Source organism: Saccopteryx leptura, chromosome 11 (assembly GCF_036850995.1).
Source record: "Saccopteryx leptura isolate mSacLep1 chromosome 11, mSacLep1_pri_phased_curated, whole genome shotgun sequence".
NCBI lineage: Eukaryota > Metazoa > Chordata > Mammalia > Chiroptera > Emballonuridae > Saccopteryx > Saccopteryx leptura.
In genome coordinates this window covers 390,675-404,444 of record NC_089513.1, presented here as the reverse complement: position 1 = coordinate 404,444, position 13,770 = coordinate 390,675, and the positions used below count along the sequence as shown (strand labels likewise).

The 13,770-nt window shown below is 44.7% G+C and overlaps 1 protein-coding gene and 1 non-coding gene across 3 annotated transcripts in view; one reads left to right on the top strand and one right to left on the bottom strand.

Moving 5' to 3' along the window:
• Positions 1-12,212, top strand: part of PARD6G (par-6 family cell polarity regulator gamma) — a 62,734-nt gene extending 50,522 nt beyond the window's left edge. Inside the window, exons 3-4 of one of the 2 annotated variants that reach the window (XR_010747408.1) lie at positions 9,064-10,402; positions 10,802-12,212. Coding sequence is in view for 1 of the 2 variants with exons in the window: in XM_066353225.1 (XP_066209322.1) it covers positions 9,064-9,878 (815 nt within the window). In the remaining variant the exon portion in view is untranslated. Of the gene's footprint in view, positions 1-9,063 lie in introns of both variants that reach the window. The other variant, XM_066353225.1, reaches the window with a different exon arrangement.
• On the bottom strand, positions 5,097-5,172 carry TRNAS-GGA (transfer RNA serine (anticodon GGA)). Its single transcript has one exon. It is a non-coding gene; the product is annotated as a tRNA-Ser (tRNA).
• Positions 12,213-13,770: the final 1,558 nt, after the last annotated feature.

Sequence of the window (13,770 nt, the reverse complement as noted above, 5' to 3'; positions counted from 1 at the left end):
TATACAAGTATGTTGACTGTTTTCTGAGTGTTTGGAAATTTTCTAGTGGTCTCTCTGGTATTGATTTCTAGTTTTATATGATTCACAGAGAACATCCTGGAATTTGTTGAGGTTTGTTTGCATGGCCCAGGATACAGCCTGTCTTAGCTACGTGCCACAGGCACTTGCATGCGTGTCCACTGTTAGCGTTCCAACGTGTCTGCTGATCCTGTGCGCTGTTTGTTGAGCGTGCTGCTGATTCTCTGTGAAGTCGTTCTGTGAACTGTTGAGAGAGGAGGTCTGCAACAGTAACGGTTGGTCCATTTCTCCCTTCAACTCTCTCAGGGTGTTTGCTTGTCTTTCTGGTTTCTTAGTTTTGCTTCCTGTAACTCGTATCATCCCATTGTTTGGTGGGTTACTGTTTTGTCCTTGTGGGTCCCTCCCTGTCCCTGTCCCTGTTCCTCATGGCCTCTTTGCCTGAAATTGATTTTATCTGACGCCAGAAGAGCTTCTTACGCTTTCTTTTAATTAATGTCTGTGTGGGTCTGTCCCTGTCTGCTCTGCTATTGTTAACCACCCTCTATCGGTCTGTGAGGCACCTCCACACAGCTGGTGGGGGACAAGTTCCCAAGGACCAAAGGCAGGACGTCTGACCCTCACTTTTCTCATCAATTCCGTCATGTGCTCTTCTGGTGTTATTTTCCAAACATTTTTATTTAAAATTAGGTCTGCGTGTCTCTCCTATTTGTTTCACAGTTTCTCAGGACAGACTTTCTCTAACTCATCCAGTGTCCCTGAAATCACAGGGTCTGATGCCGGGGGGGCTCGGCAAACCTGAGCTGAGCACAGGGCTGGGTGCTGGCCAGGCACACACTGGTCAGTCATCAGCATCGGCAGCAAGGGAGCAAAAGCACAACAGCCATGCGTGTGCCCAGCAGACGTCTGGAAAGGGCCTGATAGATTTGTTCCTTGGTGGCCACATCTGCCTGTAAATTAAGGGAAGCATTCACACCTTTTTGGAGGGACTAAGTTGGGATAAATTCCTTGTTTCTAGGCATTTGAGGGCTTTCTATGGTTCACTTCTTCTGAATCTACCAATCTTGTTTTGCAGAAGAAGCATGTGTGAGGAAGGGCAGTGTTGCTGACATGCACGCTGTTTTGTGGGTGCCCATGAGCTCTTATTGCTGTGACTGCTGTGGGGCACCCATCAGAGAACAGCGAGCCTTTGGCAAAGGTGGAGGGTGTGGACAGGAAACAGCACCCTTGGGAAGTATTCATTAGTGAAGCAACGGAGGCAGCTCCCACACCAGACAGGGTGGGCTCTTGGAAGCAGCCAAGACTCCACAGGACTGAACAAAATGCAGACACGCATATGTGGCTGCACCTAGGAGTGGGGGCACAGCTTTGGGAATGGCTTGTCCTGCCTATTTATCCTGTGCGGATGGCCCTCATGTCCTCGCCACATACCACCTCCCTCAGCTCCCATTAAAAAAAAAAAGAGGCATGCTATAAAAAAGTAAAAAAGAGAGAGTAGACAGACTGTTTTTCTGACATGAGGAAAAGTTTACGTCAGCGTTTCCAAATGTCACCTGCCTGACAGGAACCTTCCTCTTCCAGCTCTTCTTCTGTAGAAATGGAACTGCTCTTTGCGTGGTGACTTTGTTTCCTGTTACTTCGCTGAATTCATTTATTAGACTTAATGGCTTTTTGTGGAGTCTTGAGGATTTTCTATGTGCAGGGTAATGTCTGAAAAATGGAGTTAATTTTACTTCTGCTTTTCCAATTTTGAGGAAATTTTATTGCCTTTTTCTTATCTAACTGCTCTGGCTGGAAGTTCAGGTACAGTGTTGAATAGAAGTGATGAGAGTAGACATCCTTGTTTTAGTCTTTCACCACTGATACAATGTTTGCTGTGTTTTTTCCAGATTTCACTTTATGTTAAGGTAGTTTCCTTCTATTCCTAGTTTGTTGAAAGTTATTATAATGAAAGTGTTGAATTTTGTCAAGTTTTTTTTCTGCATCACTTGAGAAATCTTGTCCCTTTCTTCTCCTGATGTGGCATATTGCATTGATGTCTTCTCTATGTTGAGCTTTGCATCCCAGGAAAAATTCCACTTGGTCTTGGTATATAATTCTTTTCATCTGCTGCTGAATTTTGTGTTCTAGTATTTTGTTGACGACTTAAAATATTGTTTCCATTGATTTGAGATCAACTTTTTGTTCCAATTAGTTGTTCCATTTTAGTTGTATACTCATTGGCTGCTTCTCTTGTGTGCCCTGACTCAGGATTGAATCGGCAACCTGGGTGCACTTGGACGATGCTCTATCCACTGAGTCACCTGGCCAGGTCCTTTGGTTGACTCTTTTTGCATTAGTGTTTATAATGAATATTGGTCTGTAGTTTTCTTTCCTCGTGGTATCTTTGTCTGGCTTTGGGATGAGGGCAGTGCTGGCCTCATAGAATGAGTTAGGAAGTATGTTCCCTCTTTGGTTTTGGGGAAGTTTGGAAAGGACAGGTATCAGCTTCTCTTTAAATGTTTGGCAGAGTTCACCAGTAAAGCCATTCAGTCCATGGCTCTTCTTTCTGGGGAGATTTATTATTATTTACTACTCCTTATTTTTAGGTCTTTAGCTTTTTTATTTCTTCATGATTTAGTGTTTGTAGGTTTTGAGTTTCTAGGAATTTGTCCATTTCACCTAAGTAATCAATTTGTTTGTGTGACATTGTTTATAGTACTTACTTGTAATCCTTTTTTTCCTGTAGAATTAGTAGTAATGTTCACATTGCCATTTCTGAGTTTAATTTTTCTTTTTCCATTGAGCTAAAGCTTTGTAGATTTTGTTGATCTTTTTAAACAGCTAACTTTTTGTGTTATTGATTTACTTCCTTGTTTCCTGATTCTGTATTTCATTATCTCTGCTGTAATCACTATGGTTTCCTTCCTTCTACAAGTTTAGCTTGCTCTTATTTATGTAGTTTTTTAAACATTTTTTGATCCTAAAATTTTTTTACTGGCAAGGTAGGATCCGGGGTTAGTTTTTGTAGTTGTACTGAAATTCCTGCCCTTGGATCATGCATGCTTTGGCGTGGCTGTGAGGGGTCCAGGGGCCTTTGCCAAAGCTGTACACCTGCTGGCCCTTGTGAGGACCAGAAAGCAAGACAGTGCTGCAGCCCCTGGGGGAGTCCCAGCCCGACTGGTCGAAGGTGAGGATCTTGCCCCAGCCCTGAGGATGCGGCTCCCGCTCTGGGTGCAGCTGCTAACATGTAGTGCAGAGTTGGTTTGTCTGGTCACAAACCTGAACAGCTTGACTGGCAGCCTCAGATAGACATCGCGGCTCCTGAACCTGTGGGAAGCTTCAACTCACAGATGCTTCTCCTATGTGCCTTGACCAGTCAAGCACTGAGTTTCGAACTGCTGACCTCAGCATTCCAGGTTGAGGCTTTATCCACTGTACCATCACAGGTCAGGCAATGTAGTTTCTTAAATTGTAAAGTGAGCTTGATGATTTGAGATCTTTCTTGGTTTGTAATGCAAGCATTTACTGACATAAATTTCCCTCTGACCACTGCTTTCACCGTGTCCCATAAGTTCTGCTAAATTATGTTTTTGTTTTCATTAATCTGTAAGTATTTTCAAAATGACCTGCAATTTCTTTGATGCATTTGGTTGTGATATTAGTGTGTTTGGTTTCCACATTTTTATTAATTTTTCAGTTTTGTTTGTTATTGATTTCTAACCTCATCCTGTTGTCAGAAAAGATACTTTGAATAGTATCTATCTTTTAAAATCTAATGAGACTGAACTTGTCGCCTAACATATACTCTCTCCTAGAAAATGCCTCACGTGCACTTGAAACAACCATATATGCTGTTGTTTTTGGGTGGAGTCTGCGTAGGTCTTTCAGATCTAGGTGGGTTATTACGTTAAGTTTTCTATTTCCTTATGTACCTTCTCTTGGGTAACTGTATACAATTTTGTGAGTGGTGTGTTGATGTCTAACTATTATTATAAACTCTTCTTCCATTTCCTCAGTTTCTGCTTCATAGAGCTTGAGGCTCTGTCATTGGGTGTGTGCATGCTTATAATTGTTATGTATTCTTGCTCTGTTGAACCCTTGATTGATATATAATGTCCTTTTTTCCTTGGGAATTTTTTATTTCAAGTCTAATTTTCTCTGACAGGAATACTTCCTTCCTGCTCTTTTTGTTACTGTTTGCACGGAGTGTCTGTTTTATCTTCCCTTTCAGCCTCTTGTGTTTTGGATCTCAAGTGTAGCACATGGTTGGATCACGTGTTTTTATTCATCCTGCCGATCTGTCTTTTGATTGGAGAGTTTAATTCATTTATACTAAAGTGACTGCTGACTAAGGAGGCACCTACTTCTGTTATTGTGTGCTGCTTGTTTTCTATGTGCCCTCATTTCCTGCATTCCTGTCCTCTGTTGTAGTTTTTTTTTTTGTAATAAAATATCAAACTTCCTTTCTTATTTCTTTGTATGTCTATTCTATAGCTATTTTTTTGGGGGGGGGTTTGAGATTACACTTATCTTCATACAGTTAGAACATTCTAATCTGAGGTTATAGCAGCTTCACTTCGACAATGTGCAAGAATCTCGGCTCCACTACAGCTGCACCAGCTCCTGTCAGTTACCAAGGTCACCAGATCACACGTTTGTGCACGTGTGCCCTCAAACATAAACTAGTGCATTCTTGTAACTGCTTTAGTTTTTTAAGTAATATAGAAAATAGATTGGAAGTTACAAACCAAAGTAACAACAATACCAACTTTTATTTTATTTTATTTTTTTGTATTTTTCTGAAGCTAGAAACGGGGAGAGACAGTCAGACAGACTCCCGCATACGCCCGACCGGGATCCACCCGGCATGCCCACCAGGGGGCGATGCTCTGTCCACCAGGGGCGATGCTCTGCCCTTCCGGGGCGTCACTCTGCCATGACCAGAGCCACTCTAGCGCCTGGGGCAGAGGCCAAGGAACCATCCCCAGCGCCCAGGCCATCCTTTGCTCCTATGGAGCCTCAGCTACGGGAGGGGAAGAGAGAGACAGAGAGGAAGGAGAGAGGGAGGGGTGGAGAAGCAGATGGGCGCTTCTCCTGTGTGCCCTGGCCGGGAATCGAACCCGGGACCTCTGCACTCCAGGCCGACGCTCTACCACTGAGCCAGCCGGCCAGGGCAATACCAACTTTTAGACAAATAATTTCTTCCTTTAAATTTTCCTTTAAAGATATTAGTTTCTTAAATCACAGAGAAACAAACACTGTAGTTCCAAACCATTGTTCTAGTAATACTGGCTTTTCTACCTGCAAATGTATTTACCTTAATTGACATTTTTATGTCCCCTTGAAGTTTCTGTCTGGTGTCCTTTAATTTTAATTACAGGACTCCCTTGAGCATTTCTTTTTTTTAACAGAGACAGAGAAAGAGTCAGAGAGAGGGATAGACAGACAGGAACGGAGAGAGATGAGAAGCATCAATCATCAGTTTTTCGTTGCGACACCTTAGTTTTTCATTGATTGCTTTCTCATATGTGCCTTGACCTGCCTTCAGCAGACCGAGTAACCCCTTGCTCAAGCCAGCAACCTTGGGTCCAAGCTGGTGAGCCTTGCTCAAACCAGATGAGCCCGTGCTCAAGCTGGCGACCTCAGGGTCTCGAACCTGGGTCCTCTGCATCCCAGTCCGACGCTCTATCCATTGCGCCACCGCCTGGTCAGGCCCTTGAGCATTTCTTGCAGGGCAGGTCTGGTGGTCACAAACTCCTCAGCTTTTGCTTATTAGGGGAAATCTTGACGTCTCACTCACAGTCTTGCTGGAATCTAAGAATCCTGGTTGACAGTCTCTTTATTTGAGCACTTTCACCCTCAGCCCAATGCCTTCTGTTCTCTAGTTTCTGAAGAGAAATCTGCAGACAATCTTACTGAGGATTCTTGTGTGTGATGGCTATCTTCTGTCTTGTTTCTTTCAAGACTCTCTCTTTGTCTTTGTCTTTTGAAATATTTTAATGTGTCTTGGTTTGGGTCCCTGGGAGTTCATCTTACCTAAAGTTCACTGAGCTTCTTGGATATTTATATTCCTGCATTTCATCATATTTGAGAAGTTTCAGACATTATTTCTTCTAATATTCTCTCCACCTCTATCTCCTCTTCTGGAACTCCCATGATGCACATATTCTGTTAACCTAAAGAGAAAAGGGCTTTCAAAATGGGAAGCAAACGTGTGTTTACTTGAGATCAATAAGAATAGCTATTCAGGAAGCACTGATTCAGGTAGAAGCCCAAACAATATTCCCGCTAGGAGACAAAGGCAATGGTATTTATGAGAAAGGGAAGGGGAACAATTATATCCATAGAAGGAAGGTATTTTTATTGGTGCAGATAACATAAGACAGTGACGCCAATTCTATATATTTTTTTTTTTTTTAATTTTAGAAGAGGGGAGGCAGAGAGACAGGCTCCTGCATGCACCCTGATGGGGATCCACCCAGCAAGCCCACTAGGGGGCAATGTTCTGCCCATCTGGGGCCATTGCTCCATTGCTCAGCAATGAGCCATTTTTGTTTTTAGTGCCTGAGGTAGAGGCCATGGAGACATCCTCAGCACCCGTGCCCAATTCTCTTGCTCCAACCAATAGAGCCATGGCTGCAGGAGGGGGGAGGGAGAGAGAGAAAAGGCGGAGGGGGAGAGGTGGAGAAGCAGATGGTCGCTTTTCTTGTATGCCCTGACTGGGAATTGAACTGGGGACATCTACATGCTGGGCAGATGCTCTACCACTGAGCCAACTGGCCAGGGCCAGTGATGCCAATTCTAAATAATTTTTTCAATTTTCATTCTGGTGGTCATTAGTCTAGTAGTCATAATAACTGTTGTTTGTTTGTGTGTATGTTTGTTATAGTTGCAAACATGTTTTTGGTGCTCAAGGTTGTTTAGGCTCAGAGATTTAAGGCATTATGGCATGTGAGGCCATCCCTGTGGGATGGCAGCTCCAGCTCCACTTTAAAGGGGCTTTGTTTTTATTATTGTTTACAGTGTGCATTGTGGTGTCCTGTGAGTCCCTGAGGTGCTGTTTGTTCACTTTTCCTCAATGTTTTTCCTTTTGGTTCCTCAGTAATAATAATTTACAGAGTGCTATCTAACCTCAGTGATTCCTTCTCTTGCTTATTCAGAGCTGCCTTTGACTCCTCTTAGTGACATCTTCATCTCAGGTGTTGCACCTTTAAGCTCCAGAACTGCTATTTGTTTTCCTCTTAGGTCTTCTATCACTATTGATATTTCCATTTTGTTTATACATTGTTTTCTTGTCCTGTCATTTCAGAGATAGTTCCTGCTTTTGTTTTGTTTTAATGGGCCATATTCTCCTGTTACTTTGAATGTCTTGTGGTTTTTTTATTGAACATTGGACATTGGGGTGAATAACTTAAGTCTGGTATTCAAATTCTCCCTGTTCCTCAGGTTTGCTTTTTTTTTTAAAAAAAGATTTTATTTTTATTAATTTTAGAGAAGGGGGGAGGAGCAGGAAGCATCAACTCCTAAAGAGAAAAGGCCTTTCAAATGCTCATTCAGAGCTGTCTTTGACAAAATCTATCAGTGGCAAGTCCAGGGTTTTGAACTGGCAACCTCAGTGTTCCAGGTTGATGCTTTGTCCACTGTGCCACCACAGGTCAGGCTGCCCTTTTTTTTTTTTTTTTTTTTTTTTTTTGGTCATTAAAAAAAATTTTTTTTTTGGTAGGCTTTCTCTGTAGCTAGGATCAGCCTGAGGTGTACCTATAATTTCTCCTCAGGTGTTTTCTCAACCATTCCCTGGGGATGTGGTGTGATTACTTTCTAATTTTCCTTTATGTACAGGGATTTTCTAACAGCCTAGTCTTAAAAAAAAACACCTTTATTTTTTAATGATGTTAGGGAGGGAGGGAGGGGGGATGGAGGGGAAACATTGATTTATTGTTGCACTTATTGACGCACTCATTGGTTGACTCCAGTGTATGCCCTGACGGATGGAACCACAGGTTGGCACATCAGGATGATGCTGTAACTAACTGAGTTATCCAGCCACGTCTGAATGTCCTATTTAATATCTGGCCTCTCTCTCTTTCTCTCTCTCTCTACTCTCTCCAAAATGAAAAAATAAAATCTTTAAAAAAAATCTATCAGTGGCACTCTCCCTTTAAATCTCCCCTGAAGCCACTTGAGCCGGTGGGGGAGGTGCTTACTTGGGAGGAGGGGCACACTGATTGCTCACCTCTTTGCTTTAGTCTTTAACCAGAAATGGCAATCAGCCCTCAGCATGGATTCCCAGTATCTGTAGGACAGAGGAGCTCTGCCCACGTTGCTCACCAGTCTGTGCAAGCTCCTCCCAGGCCACTCTCGCAGCTGCCTGCAGGGGGCCGAGCAGCCACTGCTGGGTTAGTAGATGGAATTTACCAAAATTGACCACAATTACTGTCCAGCCCTTCTGGAAGTTGCAAGCTTTCCCTGCAGACCCAGAGTTCCCAAATGGTGACATCAGACAGATTTTGGCCCTGCCTGCAGTTGTCCTGTGGGGAGGGCTTCCTGCTGCTTCCTCCGGCCAGCTTCCCAGAATCCAAGCTGGCATCTGCAGCCCTCTCTCCACTGTTAATTCTCTGTATTGCAGGGTCTTGTTACTGCCGCTTAACCTTCCATCATTTCACAGATTCCTGTGGGTCTATTTGGAGATTTGTAGAAAGTAGGGAGGCAGCTGCACTGGAAGTTGGCCTTAGACGTTGGCTCCCTGAAGACTGTTGGATCAGCTCACTGGGTACCAGGCTGGCCACATGTCATCCTGGAGGCCGCTTGATACTTTCTAGACCCGGAAGTGTGACAAAAGGAACTAACAGGTCAAGTCCGAGACGTGTATGGGGCTTGTACAGGGTTAATGGAGCCCAGCTCGTGGGCGTCTCCCCAGGTCCCATGGAGAGTCCCAGAGCCTAAAAGGTGAGCAGCTGACAGGGCTGAGATGTACTGGACACAGCCCGGGTTCCAGGTGTCACCTCGGTGTTTGGTGTGCTTTGTCACTGTGTGTCCTCTGTCCTGACAGCCCCTTTGCTCTTTCAGAGGAGGCAGAGCATGGCCTGTTGACTGGCTCGCTGTCGAGGCGCAGGAAGGCACTGGCACTGCGTGAAGACGGGCCCCGGCGGCGCGCGCACCTGCACATCGGGCTCCCGCATGACTTTCGCCCGGTGTCCTCCATCATCGACGTGGACATCCTGCCTGAGACGCACCGGCGTGTGAGGCTATACCGGCACGGCTGCCAGAAGCCGCTGGGCTTCTATATCCGCGACGGACTGAGCGTGCGCGTGGCGCCACAGGGGCTGGAGAAGGTGCCGGGCATCTTCATCTCGCGCATGGTGCCGGGCGGCCTGGCCGAGAGCACTGGGCTGCTGGCCGTGGACGACGAGGTGCTGGAGGTAAACGGCATCGAGGTGGCGGGGAAGACGCTGGATCAGGTCACGGACATGATGATCGCCAACAGCCACAACCTTATCGTCACGGTCAAGCCAGCCAACCAGCGGAACAACGTGCTGCGCGGTGGCCGTGCATCTGGCAGCTCCGGCCGCTCCTCCGACAGCACCGCCAGCCGCCACAGCCTGCCAGCCCCCGCGCTCCCGGGACTGCACCCCGACGACATGGAGAGTGACGAGGAGCCCGACGTTGTGCTGGAGGGTGTCGTGGAGCCCCGGCTGGTCCTTCAGCCGCCGCCCAGCAGCCTGGCCCGGGTCAACGGCGCGGTCCCAGCGTCCGGACTGCATGGCCCAGGGCGCAATGGCAGCATCCACAGGCTGCTCAGCTCGCTGAGGTCCGACCCCCGCCACAGCCTGGCGCTGCCCCCGGGTGGGGTAGAGGAGCATGGGCCGGCCGTCACCCTGTAGTGTGGCCGTCACCCTGTGGGTCTGGCCATTAGCCGGGACCACAATACAGAAGCCGCGACCAGCCAGCTCCACTTTTGTGTGTTTGTACTTTCATTTTAAAGTAAGAACATAATTATATGCATCACCCTCCTATGTTTTTATTTATCCCTCTCTTTCTCTTCTACAACCCTATTGTTTCATCTAATGGACAGAAAATAAAAATACTATCTATTTTTATAAATTTCTCCATAAACGAAGTGCACACGCATACACAGCAGGCTGGGTGCAGGTCCAGCACCTTTGTCAAGTTGTACAAAGGACCTGACGGCTCAGAAAATACATAATTTCTACATTTTAAAAAGACTTTATTTTTTTTAATGAAGCTTTAAAATTACTTTTTAAAGGACAAATTCATGTTTTTAATCTAAACTATGCAAACACACCCTACTTGTTTGCACATGTCTGCTGTGTCGCGCGGACCCTGGTGACCACCAGACCCGGTGAAGAAGACACGTTGCAAGAAGGTAGAGAGACTGTTTTTTTTTGTTTTTTTTCTGAAGCTGGAAACCGGGAGGCAGTCAGACTCCCGCATGCGCCCGACCGGGATCCACCCGTCATGCCCACCAGGGGGCGATGCTCTGCCCACCAGGGGGCGATGCTTTGCCCCTCCAGGGCGCCGCTCTGTCACAACCAGAGCCACTCTAGCGCCTGGGGCAGAGGCCAAGGAACCATCCCCAGCGCCCAGGCCATCCTTTGCTCCTATGGAGCCTCGGCTACGGGAGGGGAAGAGAGAGACAGAGAGGAAGGAGAGAGGGAGGGGTGGAGAAGCAGATGGGCGCCTCTCCTGTGTGCCCTGGCTGGGAATCGAACCCGGGACTTCCGCACGCCAGGCCGACGCTCTACCACTGAGCCAACCGGCCAGGGCCGATAGACTGGTTTTTAAGAACAGATGCGCCCACACCGGTATGACTGTAGACGACGAATGTCAAATTGCCACTGTTTATAGTCCTATTTCAAATAGCCAAATGGGTGCTGAACTCCAAGTCCTCCCTGGGAAGACCTCCCCTGAGGTCATACTGTGGGACCTGGACGTCCAGAGGGCTGTCCGGGAGTCAGCCATCTCTGCTGAGCAATACCATTGGTGACCAAAGTCAGGTGGACTCAGATAAAAATCAGTCTTTTCCATGGCTTCATTGACTCCGAGCACAGTTTTTGAAATGTGTCCATAGAAATGATGGACAGCCCTCTCACACCTCAACACAGGCCATTTAAAGCTCACAGACATTTGGGTGTATAAGATCTATCTTCATTTTTAAATAAGTCATATGAAACTTAATGATTTTGAACTCAGATGAAATTCATTATTATCCCCTTAAATCTTCAAGCAATATTTACATATTTAGTAATTTTGAATGTTTATTCATGTTTATACCAATGAAATTTTATATGAAGTGTATGTTCTGTTTGAATCTGATGTTGAGGAGAAAATGTTAAAGTTATATTTTGAGAATGCAACTTGGACCAAATAAAGCTTTCATATAAATACAGGTAAAGATATTTTTCTAGGTGGCCTTTCTATGCAGCGGCTTCTCCTGTGGTCCAGCACCCCCTGCTGGTCAGTGGCAGAACTGTCCTACCTTCATGGATATCAGGCTGAGAACAGAAGAAAAACTTATCTCCCTTTTTTCATTTTTCCTGAATTTAATTGAAAAGAAAATTACCGGCCTTTTGTGCAGAAACTATTTATTGTTTGGAAATAGCTTTTATTGAGTAGTTGTTTCTTGAGCTTATGTTTGATTTTTGTATTTGAACGGCAAGCTCTCTGGGTCTTGTTCCTTGCACAGGGAAGACCAGAAACCCGCCCCCTGCGAGGTTAGAGCAGGAGTGCCTACACTTCCAAGGCTACAAGCTCCAGTGAGCTGTCTGAGCACCCTGTTTGGAGCCCCGGCAGCTGGAAGTGTTTTTGCTATGATAAGTATTACATAACCAATACTTTAATGCTAACTTACTACCACAAAGGAAATGTTCTTTTACTAAGTTATTGCTTGTTGATGAGTTCCTTGTTGAATAAGTGGGTCTGTTACCAAGAAAGAAAGTTATATTTTTACCAGGTTTTAAGTTGTTAAGCAAATGTGAATAATTTTTTAAAATAAAAAAAATAAGGTTTACTCAGATTTGTGCGGTATTCATACTTTTAGGAGTTAATAAACTGCTTGGAACATCTGCTCGAGTGTATTTTCCTACCCAGGTCTATACTTACTGCTGCCATTTTCTTAAAGAAGTAGGCAATCTTGTATTACATGTTCAAGTGTTTTTGGTTTTCTATATCAATAAAAATGTTTTCTTTGCTTTTAATGGTATTAGTTGTGTTCTAAATAACAGAGACTGTCAGTGCTAACAATAAGCAGAGAAATCTGCGGCTCAGCTGGGATGCCTGGATACTTACCACGTACCAGTCACTTAATCCTCCCTTGTTCTCCATGAGGCCAGTATCATCTTCATTTTACAGATGAGAAAATGGGCCCAAACTAAGGGAGTAGGTAAAATTACCAAATTATAGTCATATTTGGTGGGAGATAGTTGTGAATTAGGTCCAGAACAGTCCTTTGAGTTCCTTCAGAAAAAGCTTTTCTGAATACTTTTTATAATATACTATACTGTATGCTATACTATTCTAGACAGCTGTTCCTAAATATACTATTGTTTGAGCCTGACCTGTGGGGCGCAGTGGATAAAGTGTCGACCTGGAACGTTGAGGTCACCAGTTCAAAACCCAGGGTTTTGCCTGGTCAAGGCACATACAGGAGTTGATGCTTCCTGCTCCTTCCCTCTTCTCTCTGTTTCTCTGTCTTGCTCTCTCTCCTCTCTTTCTGAAAATGAATAAATAAAAATCTAAATTAAAAAATATATATATATACTCTTGTTTGCAAAATTTTCATTAACACAGTATTGTTCTTACGTTGCCAACTGTATAGTGCATGGCCTCACGATCCAGTCAATAAATAGCGATGCTACAGTGCTGGCAGGGAGCACTAGTAACTCCTGGAAGAACCAGGCTCATAATAAACCAGGAGCTTCACAAGCATTCATCACCTTCGTGAATTCTCTTGAAAACAGTGGGCCATAGGCTGCCCTGTTCAGTTTCAAGTTTAGGAAATTCAAGTAGCTGGACATTCACCCTTACAGGGTGATTAGATGTTGCTGAAGCATTATCAAAAAGAGAAGAAATAACAAGTGTGGTGAAAAGGTGCAGAAAAGGGAACCCACTTGCACTGTTGGTGAGAATGTAAGCCAGTGTAGTCACTGAGGGAAAACAATATGGAGGTTCTTCAAGAAATTATAAATAGAAGCACCTTAATATCTAGCAATTTCGATTCTGAGTGACCAGAGAAAACGGAAACGCTAATTTAAAAATATATATATGCAGGCCCTGGCTGGGTTGCTCAGTGGATAAAGCATTGTCTCAGTTCTTTGAGGTCACTGGTTTGATCCCCAGTCAGATTACATAGGAGAAGCAACCAATGAGCACATAACTAAATGAAAAACTAAGTGTAACAACAGGTTGTTGCTTCTCTCTCAAATGACTGGAAAAAAATTTTTTTAAATGTGCATCCCTATGTTCATTGCAGCATTATTTTCAATAACCACGGCATGGAAACAACTAAGTGTCTGTCACTGGAGGAATAGGTAAAGATGTGGTGCATGTGTACAATGGAATATGACTCACCCATAAAAGAGAATGATGTGCAAAACGTGACAACATGGAGTGACCTTGAGGGCAGTATGATAAGCGAAATAAGTCAGAGAAAGGCAGATATTGTTTGATTTCACTTGTAGGTGGCACTAACACAACCAATACGAGGTTCACACATACAGGAAACAGACCGGTGGTTTCCAAAGGCAGGCGTTGGGG